Here is a 10,914-nt window from a genome sequence, read left to right on the forward strand (position 1 = left end):
GCTCAATGGTACAGCATTTGCCAGGCATTGACAAGGCTCTAGGTTCAATCCCTACAAAAGCAAAAAGCAAAACAAAAACTACAGGTTTTCTTAGTTTAAAAATAGGAAGAAACAAAGAAGGAAGAGGAGGAGGAAGAGGAGTAAGAAATACTGGGTAGGCAACTTCTAGTATCTGCCATCACAGAACCCCCAAAGAAGTCAACAAAAATCACAGTATCCACACTATAACTATATAACTTCAGACTTAGAGAACAGTAAGAATTGGAAAACAATTTTTACAAGGCCACTGTCCCATCTGTATATGAAAAACTATCCTTCAGACAGGCAGTGATGTGTGCCTGTAGTCCTAGCTACTTGGAAAGCTGAAGGAGGATTACTTGAGCCCAGGAGTTCAAGACCAGCAACAACCTGTCTCCAAATACATACAGTAAGTCCCTGACTTACAAACAAGTTCTATTCCAGCAGAATTGCTCTTAAGTTGGATTAATTTGTAGGCCAACAAAGTGAGTCTTATACAGTTATAAACGTTCACAATTCAAATGCTTGCAAGTCAAGGACTCACTGTATCCATTTCAAATAACCCGTAAGTCTAAAAAGCTTTATAAAACTGTAAGTAACACTTATACATGATATATGTGTTACCACATATATGTGGTTATAAGCATTACACATGTAAGTAACACTTATATGTGTAAGTAACACTTATATGTGAAACACATCTCATACTAAAAAGTATCTAGCTAAACCTGAAAAGGTAAATTTATCACCTTTAATGTCATTTCAAAACAGTAAAAATCACTGAGTCAGCAGACTGCTTTGAAAATGAGGAAGTGATCCCTTCTATCACGAATTTTCTTATATGCAATAAGTGAAATGATGTTCAAGAAGGTTTTACCATATGGTTTACATACACAGGGTTTCACATATGTGACTTCAAGTCTTTGAAAGAATGAGTGACCACCTCCTACTTTCTTACATTCATTGGGTGTCTCTGGTATGAGACTTCACAAGTTACCTAAGATTAGGAAAATCCTTGCATAGTCCCATATTCCTTATGTTCATATATTTTCTCTAGCATGGATTTTCACATGTCTTCGAAAGTAAGCTGGACAGATAAAGGCTTTCCCACATTCCTTGCATTCATACGGTTTCTCTCCTGTGTGGCTTCTCACATGTCTTCGAAAAGATGAGGGGCAACTGAAGGCTTTTCCACATTTCACACATTCAAAGGGCTTTTCTCCAGTGTGCATTCTTGCATGGACAGTAAGGTATGAAGAATGTCGAAATGCCTTCCCACATTCCTTACATTCATATGGTTTTTCCCCAGTGTGTGTTCTCATGTGGATTCTAAGGGCTGAAAAATAAATAAAGGCTTTCCCACACTTCTTACATTCATAAGGTTTCTCTCCAGTATGAGTTCTTCTATGAACAGTAAGATGGGAGGAACTAATATAGGCTTTCCCACATTCCTTACATTGATAAGGCTTCTCTCCACTGTGAGTTCTCAAATGCTCTGTGAGGGATGAGGAACGACTAAAGACCTTCCCACATTCCTTACACTCATATTGAACCTTTCCAGCATGATCTCTCACATGTGCTTTAAAGGATGAGGGACAACTGAAGGCCTTCCCACATTCCTTACACTCATAGGGTTTCTCTCTGCTTTGATTTTTTACATGTGTATTCAGGGAAGTGGGAAGATAGAAGGTTTTCCCACATTCTAGACATTCATACGGTTTCTCTCCAGTGTGTTTTCTCATATGGACACTCAAGGAGGAAGGGCAATTGTAGGCTTTTCCACATTCCTTACATTTATAGGGTTTCTCACCAGTGTGTGTTCTCACATGTACAGTGAGTTTTGAGGACTCACTGAAGGCCTTCCCACACTCTTTACATTCATAAGGCTTCTCTCCAGTGTGAATTCTGATATGTATTATAAGGTGAGAGGAAGAACTAAAGGCCTTCCCACATTCCTTACATTCATATGGCTTATCCCCACTATGAATTCTTTTGTGCTTGGACAGTGATGATGAACAACTAAAGGTCTTCCCACATTCTTTACACTCATAAGGCTTATCTCCACTATGAATTCGTTTATGTTCTGTGAGATATGAAGAAGTACTGAAAGTTTTCCTACATTCTTTGCATTCATAGTTTGTCTTTCCACTGTGAATCTTCATATGTGCCCTGAAAAATGAGGAACACCTGAAGACCTTAGTACATTCCTTACATTCATAGGGCTTCTCTTCAGTGGGTGTCTTTATATGCTTCTTAAAACAAGCAAGAAAATGGAAGGCTTTCCCGCATTCCTGACATTGGTAGGGTTTGCTTCCAGTATGAGATTTGATGTGATTCTTAAGAGATGAATGAAACATGAAGGCCTTTCCACACTCATGACATTCATAGGATTTTACTTCAGTAGTTCTCCTGAGCACATTAAGATTTGGAATTTGTTCACACTGATCTTCATAGACGTTCTCCACCATGTGACTTTTAAAAGTAAAAGACATAACATTAGCAATGAATATTTACAACTTTCAGTGAGTATATTTTCTTTCCTGTCAATTTATAAGCTGAGCGTTTTCACAGAAGGTTCTACACTAGCCAATACTGTCAACAAGTTTTTGACTCATGGGATTTTCCTGGTAATTATTTACAATTAAAGTACGCATGTCAAATATTCTACATTCAGTATAACTTGAGGCAAAAAGTTTATATATATACACTTCTTAGATCTCAGGCCATTTTAACATTCTCCCCTGAGACACCACTTTCTCTGTTCTAAAGGGCACTCACCTCACATGTCTCTTACAGCTTCCATTCTGCTCATCAACATCATGGGGTTCCAAATTTTCATGTAAAACAAAGGAACAGGAACCAGTTCTTTTGAATCTTACTATTTTCTGTTCCATGGATATTTTTTCTCCATCAATATCTTGAAGAGCAACTAATTCATTAGTATTGAGTTCAGTTTCAAAACCTGAAACTGAAAAGTGAAGGCATCTATGAGCGAGGAACTTTCAACAGTGTGGTTGATTTTAATACACAGATGGGACAAAATAGTAAGCAATTCATTAAGAAATTGCTCTCTGAAGACTGACACAGATGGTAACATAAGTAGAATACTATGAGTACAAAACAGACAAGAATTGGATAAAATGCCAATTACCCAATACTAATTTTAAAAGAATAAAATAAGTCTTTTGCTAGAACAAGGAAAGTGTGAGAAGAATGATAAAAAAGAAAAATAGAAATCAGAGGTATCTATGGGGGATCAGCATTCTCCTATAAGGTTTTGTTTTGTTTCTATTTGATTTTTTTCCCAACTAGAAGAGTTTCTCCCAAGGGTTCTTACCTTCCTTTTGCTCCTCCATACAAGTGTCCTGGATAAGTCCTCCCTTTTCTCTCAGCAGGTCCTCCTCTTGTTTCCACTGGGAGATCAGATGAGGTGTGGGTAGCTGGTACCCTGCATAAGAGGAAACATGTATCATGAAGAAAAACAATGAAGAACCATAAGCCACAAACATTTCCATAAGACAGGGCCAAAACATTAATCTTTTGATACTCTAAAGATGTGCATCCAAAGATGTGTGAGTTTAACTGCAACACAATGTCAAATCTATAAAAGAATTTTAAAAAGAAAAAGAAAAGAAAGAAAGAAAAAGAAAGTAAAATACTGAGGTCAGGGAATAAAGGCAGACAATAAGACCCAGAATTAATCTGATATTCACACTTAAATCACAATATTATTACTAGCTAGTCTGATACAGCCAAGACATCTTGTTCTCCTGTTGAGCATAAATAGTATCACAGAAGACCAACCTTGGACAATGCTATTCTAAGACCATGATAAAAGATAGCAAAATTAGAACACTTCATAATTCTGTTGAAGGACAGATAAAAAGAAGGCATTATACAACTAACAAAATATTCTATACCAGTGATGGCAAATCTATGGCATGTGTGGTGTAGCCACTTGTTATTATTGAAAGCTCTAAAAGGTTTCCCATCATTGCTTATACAATTGCTTCTACTTTCTGTCAGCATCTAATTTATATAGTGTCCCCCTAAAATTGAACAATGGACTTCCAGAATCCATGTCACAACAGACCAATGAAACTGAATGCGAAGGTCAGAAATAGATCCACATAAATACAGCCATGCCTCTGTATCCATGGATTCAACCAACCACATATCAAAGTATTCACAGAAAAATACCATACATGTATAGACTTCTCTTTTTCTTGTTATTACTCCCTACTGAATAAAGTATAATAAGTATTGATAAGTATTAACTTAGCACTTAACATTGTATTAGGTATCTTAAGTCATCTAGAAATTATTTAAAGTATATGAGAGGATATGTACATGTTGTATACAAATACCATACCATTTTAAATAAGAGATTTGAGCACCCATATACGTTGGTATGGCATGGGGTCCTGGAACCAATATAGTAAAGACTAAGGGATGACTATAGAGTCAATTAATCTTTTGAAAAAAGAACAAAACCAATCCAATGGAAAAAAGATAGATTTTTTTTTTCCCCCACTAATGGTACTGAAACAAGTACCATACTGATGAAAAAAAAATCTCCACAAACATTAACTCAAAATGGATCACAGGGGGGCTGGGGATTTAGCTCAGCGGCAAAGCGCCTGCCTTGCAAGCGCAAGGTCGTGAGTTCAGTTCCCGGTACCGGAGAAAAACCAAAAACCAAAAAAAAAAAAAAAAAAATGGATCACAGACTTAAATGTACAGTATAAGATTAAAAGATAGAGGAAAAACTTGAGATGACCTTGGATTTGTAGCTATAACTCCAAAATACAGGACCCATGAAACAAAGATTTGATACACAGGACTTAATTAAAATTAAAATTTTCTGCTCTGTGAAGAGACTGAAAAGACAAGCCACAGCCTGAAAAAAAAATTTGTAAGCGATTTATTTGACAAGAGACTATTTTCCTGTTCTTTTACACAAAGAACTCTTAAAGCTCAACAATAAGAAAACAGATTAAAAGTATGAGCCAAAGACCTACACAGATACCTCACCAAAGAAGATATACAAATGACAAATAAGCACCTAAGATCCTCCATATCACAAGTCATCAAGAACTTGCAAATTAAAACAATAGCATACCACTAACACCTACTAGAATAGCCAAAATCTAGAACATTGGCAAATGTTAGTGACAATGTGGAGCAATAGGAACTCTCCTTCCTTGTGGAGAGAATGCAAAATATAGCCACTCTGGAAGACAGTTTGGGGCTTCTTATATAATTAAATACACTCTTAATATATGATCCAGCAAATCAATTGTGTTGGTTGGTAGCTACCCAAAGGAACTGTAAACTTATATCCACATAAAAATATATGCCACATGTTTGACAGTTTTATTCATCATCCAAACTTGGAGGCAATCAAGTTGTCCTTCAGTAGGTAAATGAAAAATAAACTGTGGTACATCCAGACATGAGAATATTATTTAGCACTATAAAGAAGTAATCTATCAAAGCATGAAAATATAAAGAGGAAATTTAGATGCATATTGCTAAGTGAAAGCAGCCAATCTGAAAAAACTACATACTTTATGATTCCAACTGTATGGTAATCTGCAAAAGGAAAACTATAGAGACAGGGTACAGATCAGTGGCTGGAAAATAGATACAGAGAAATAAAGGATAAACAGGTGGAATACAGAAGATTTCCAGAGCAGTAACACTTCTCTGTATGATATTATAATGGTATATACATTCCCTATACATTTTCCCAAAGCCACAGAATGTATAACGCTACGTGTGAACCCTAATATTAACAATGAACACTGGGGGATGATGTGTCAATGTGAGTTCATCAACTGTAATAAATTTACCATTGGGGTGTGTGGGTATGAAATGCTGACAGAAGGCAGAGGCTATATAGGAAATCTACTTTACACTCAATCTTGCCATGAACCTGAAACTACTCTAAAAATTAAACTCTATTAATAAAAAAAAGTCCACCCAGAAACTCAGAATGTTACCCTCTTTAGAAAAAGAAATCTTTGCAAATATTATCAAGTTCAAATGAGGTTATTTAGGGTTAGAGCGGGTCCTAAATCCAATAACACACGTTGCTCTAAGGAGAGAGATTGGAAAAAGTACACAGCAAAGAAGATGATGGAGGCAGAGACTGGAGTGACCCATCTATAAGTCAAACAACACCACGGACTGCTAATTGCAACCAGAAGCCAGTAACAGAAGGGATAGACATTTTCCCTAGAGCCTTCAAAGAAAACATAGTCCAGCTGACACCTTGATTTTAGACTTCCAGCATTCAGAAACATCACAGAGTAAATTTCTGTAGTTCTTAACCACCAGTGTATAATATTCTGTTGCAGAAGGTCTAAGAAAATAATAGTCTGCTTCCATAGAGTCATCCCCAAATCACCCAAACAAAGCACAAATCCTGTAATAGGTATTTTCCAACACCCTCTTACTAAGATGCCCTACAATTCTCAATGAGGGATGCTCTCCCACAATGCACTGTGAAATAAACCAAACATGTTTAACTATAGGTGTGTTGCTAGTGGTCTTTGGGCAAACGGTGTTCACACCAGTAAAATCCTCAGAAGATCTCAAATGAGCTTCCTGTACCCCAGTGTGACTCTTAAATGCCCACACTTTCAACACTTAATAAACCTCAAGTTTTTAACCACAAGAAAAACAAAAAGTAATTACATCAATGTTTATTTTCTTATTGAAACTTCTAGACTGTTACAGACATTGGAATCAGTGATCACATTTTTTACCAATTAATTCCCATTCCTCAGCCCAAATCGTAGAACAAGGTCAATCAGTAAGATAAAACTGTTATCCAAACAACTATGTGAACAAATAGTGCCATTCTTACCTAGTGAGGCCAGGTTCTGGAAGGTTTCTAGCATCACATCTCTGTAGAGGTCCCTCTGAATAAGATCCAGCAAAGCCCATTCCTCTTTGGTAAAGTATACTGCCACATCTTCAAAGGTCACTAAGTCCTAAAAGATCCCACAAATTCTGTTCAGGAAGTCACCAGTCCTCCAGTGTACACAAGAGGATGGAGAATGGTGATAATACTGGGGACTAAGAAATAATTTAAAGGATGTTGAGAAGATTCTGTGGTCTCCAATATCTACTTTGGGACTCAGTAACTATCTCTTTCCCTTCCTACCCATACATATTTCTTTATTGATAAAATCCTTTCTTATAGCTTCTATGCTTCTACAGCACTAAATTTCTCTCTCAGCAATTGATTGATAAGCAAGAAAGGAAAAGTCAAAATGATTTTCCTACTCTCTTATTCAGTCACTTGCTAGAATACAGAATGCTTCTCACACCTGCTATGTGAGGAATTTTCCCACATACTCTGTTATAGTTTAGATCTAAAATGTTCCCCAAAAGAATCATTTCCAGAAATGAAGCCTGGTCAGAAGGGCTGGGTCCCTGGGGAATCACTTGGAATGGTACATTCTCATTCCTGGCTCCCCTCTTCTCTACCTCCTGGCCACCATACAGTGAACAGCTTTCTTCTGCCATGCTGCTTCTGCCTTGGAGCCAACAATGGACTAAACCCACTGAAACTGTGAACCAAAATAAACTTCTCCTCCTTTAAATTGCAAATGTAGGATATTTTGTCCCAGTGATAGGAAACTGATTAATGCACACTCCAAGCACTTCTCTAGTGAACATCAGCTGCATGTCCTTTAATGAAATTCAGTTCTGACACTACTTACCTGGAGATAGCATCATCTCATGGGCTGAGGGCTCAAAACTACCCCTGAGCTGGGAGGTCAATTGTAAGTAGTAGATTGTCACCTATACTTCTGACAAAGCAGCTATATATCAGGGCCCATACCACCCCTTCCCTGAGTTCAATTAATGTGCTGAGAGGACAGATAGACCTCAAGAAAATCCTTAATGTTTATTGGCTTATTTAACATGTAGATAACAACCAAAGAGATGGTTGATGGATGGTATGGTAGGAAAAGGTACAGAGCTCCATGCCCTATCAAGGCACTACAACTAAAAAGATAGCTAATGGAAGGGAAGTATTCTTTTGGAGAATTACTTTCTTTCACTTACCTGTATCATAGTTTTCTGTAACCCAGCAGCTCTTCTTGCTTTCTCCATGTACCCTTTATGAAGAAAAGCAGGACACTGAAAAATTATAAGCAACTAGCAGCCAGCATGACAATCTAACCTCCCCAAAGTACCCACGCTTATGAGCCTGGATGCTGCAGCACACCATTAGGAACATGACTTTCCTCAAAACATACCAAGATGCCCAAGAAAACACAAGCTGATTTTGTATGTATAAAAATGGAGCAAGCCAGGTGTGGTTGTACCTGTCATCTCGGCACTCAGGAGGCTGAGGCAAGAGAATTACCCCGAGTTTGAGGGCAGCCTGGGCTACCTAGTGAGTTCAAGATCAGCCTAAACTACCTAATAAGATGCTGTCTCAAAAAAAAAAAAAGAAAGAAGGAAGGAAGATAGAGCAACCTTATCTCCCCCTTAGAGCCAGAAAACAATGCTTTGATCCTTGCTGATCAAAAAGAAAAAGTTAAAGCCAGGTACGGGGGCACATGGCTGTGCTCCCAGCATTCTGGGAGGCTGAGGCAGGAGGATCAATAGTTCAAATCCAGCCTGGCCAACTTTATCAATTTAGTGAGACCCTGTCTCAAATTAAAAAATAAAAAAGGGCTATAAACAGAGCTCAGAGTAAAGACCCTAAGTTCAATCCGCAATGCCACAAAGAAAAGGGATAAGAGTGACATTTTGGAATTAAATTAACTGCAGTCTAAAAAACTGGGGCTGTCAATTTGCCTAAGATAATAAAAAGCAAAAAATGTACCAAGAGTGCCTTTAACCATAAGAATATATACTTCCTATTTCAAATCCAAGGAAGCACTAATTTATTCATACACTAGGCTTCTCGGGGCTTCGCTCCCAATATTCCTAATTTCTGGACCCTTTGCTGAGCTAACAGCCATTACTGTTCAGCCCCTAGCCAATCCCCCCACCTCCTTTGAGCTGCTTTTTTCTGAAAAAGAGCATCAACCTTTTAAATTCCATACGAAGGAGGCTGAACAGACTCCTTTTGCTGTGATTTACATGCTAAATTTGCCTCTACGGCACAATCACAGCAGAACACTTGATCTGCGTCATTCTTGGTACTGGTATCTGAAGCTCTGTTACACCTGTAATCCCAGCTCCAGGGGGAAGTGAAGGAAAGCAGGAGGATCACAAATTCAAAGGCAACTTGGGCAACTTGGTGCGATGCTGTCTCAAAATTTAAAATAAAAAGAGCTAAGCATGTAGCTCAGTAGTAGAGCACCCCGGGGTCAATCCTGGGGGTCGGGGCACTAGAAAGACTGAAAGAGAAAAAATGTTTTGTTTTGGTTTATTTTTAATGGAAACATCCTATTTAATAGTGATAGCAGATAAGATCAGCTGCCTCTGAATCCAAAACAAGGCTACGATGTAAACTATAGACTATTTTCCATCCAGCTGAAAATCCTGACAGATGCAGTGGAGAAATTAAACTTTTTTTTTTAAAAAATGTACAGTGCAAGCACTAAAAAGGACACAGTGGAAACCAGGCAAATTTTCTGTGTAAAACTTAAGAACCTATAGATAAGTGACTAAAATGTCTCGTTTTATTAAACATAGAATGCACTTGGCAAGAAGGCGGGTTACACAGTATGTCTGAATACAGTGTGCCGAGCTGAGGACCGCAGGCAGAGGAACATTCAGAGATTAACGCTACGCAACGCACAGCGACAGAGGAGGCGGGACCGAGCTCACCCAGCGTGCAGAAATCCGGGGACCCGCGCAGCGACAGCGGCATGGAGACTCTCGTCCCCTGGCTCCAAAGCAGAGATGCCTTCCCTTTCTGCACGGAGACCACAGCATGCGTTTGGAGACTAATTAAATACGACAGCGGCCCTCCGGTTTGAGCCTGCTCCCCCGCTCGGGTCGCGCCCGAGTCCCCGAGGCAGTGGTCGGGTGGAGGGGGCCGCGGGCGGCGCTGACGAGGCTCACAGGAGACCGCAGGGAAAGGAGGCCGAGAGGATCCGGGCGGGGAGCGCCGAGAAAGAGCCCTGTGATCACTGACCCCCAGGCCCACCCCTCTGCCTTCAGGCCCTGGGAGATGGACGGGGTGAGGCCAGGTTACAAACTGAGGCAAAAATTTACTTCAGATGCGCACAGAGACGCAAGGTGACATGGCTGCCGCAGACGCAAGGTGACAAGACGGCGTCTCGCGCACGCGCAGAACCACGCGTCTGCCTGTGGCTCCCGGGGGGCGAACGGCGGAAGGGGCGGGGCCTCGGCCTCCAGTGCTGGGGTTTGGGTAGCCCGGGAGGCTCTGCAAGGTGAAGGCTGATTCTGTCCACCCGGGGATGGGAAATGCCAGCTTTGGAAGGGATTGGGAGTTGGTCTGGAGGTTGTGAGTTATTGTTAAACTGGAAGAAGGGGTTGGAGCTAGAGGAAAAAGCAGAACTGTGGATGAGGCTGGGGTGGGTCCAGAAGAAGCGGTGGGGTTTGATTGGCTCAGCCTGAAAAGTGCGGGTAAAACCAGTGGAGGCCTAGGGGTGTGGCTTCTTAATACTCCAAGGGGCGGGGTTAGCATGGGCCCAGGGCGAGGGGCAGGGCTTAAGAGAGACCTAAGGTTAGGATTTCCCCGTCCAGGTCCTCCTGGGCCAAAGAAGCGGATGTCCAATCGATTTGGGTTGTTTTCAGCTTTTATGAATAAAACTGCCATAAATATTCACACATGGGGCTTTTAGTAGTAAAATGTATATAGCAAAAATTACCATTTTAACCATGTTTAACTACAGTTTTGGGCTATAAATACATTCATATCGTATAACTATCACCTCCTTCCAGCTCCAG

At 39.9% G+C, this 10,914-nt stretch overlaps 1 protein-coding gene across 1 annotated transcript; it reads right to left on the reverse strand.

The window, feature by feature from the left end:
• Positions 1-372: 372 nt before the first annotated feature.
• Positions 373-10,622, reverse strand: LOC102021565 (zinc finger protein 699). Its single transcript, XM_005405565.2, has 6 exons — positions 9,826-10,622; positions 8,104-8,156; positions 6,893-7,019; positions 3,356-3,466; positions 2,797-2,986; positions 373-2,490 (listed from the first exon to the last, which is right to left on the reverse strand). Exons 1-6 carry the CDS (start codon positions 9,866-9,868, stop codon positions 1,059-1,061), a joined length of 1,956 nt encoding a protein of 651 aa, XP_005405622.1. The 5' UTR covers positions 9,869-10,622; the 3' UTR covers positions 373-1,058.
• Between the last annotated feature and the right edge of the window lie 292 nt (positions 10,623-10,914).

The sequence above is a fragment of the Chinchilla lanigera genome, unplaced genomic scaffold (genome assembly GCF_000276665.1).
Source record: "Chinchilla lanigera isolate Chin_1 unplaced genomic scaffold, ChiLan1.0 scaffold00094, whole genome shotgun sequence".
Taxonomy (NCBI): Eukaryota; Metazoa; Chordata; class Mammalia; order Rodentia; family Chinchillidae; genus Chinchilla; species Chinchilla lanigera.

Coding starts and splice junctions, on each gene's coding strand:
- LOC102021565 (XM_005405565.2), bottom strand. CDS start 9,868: ATGCCGCTGTCGCTGCGCGGGTCCCCGGATTTCTGCACGCTGG. Junction 8,157..9,825: donor CCCGGATTTCTGCACGCTGG/GTGAGCTCGGTC, acceptor TTCTTCATAAAG/GGTACATGGAGAAAGCAAGA. Junction 2,491..2,796: donor AGCTGTAAGAGACATGTGAG/GTGAGTGCCCTT, acceptor TACTTTTAAAAG/TCACATGGTGGAGAACGTCT.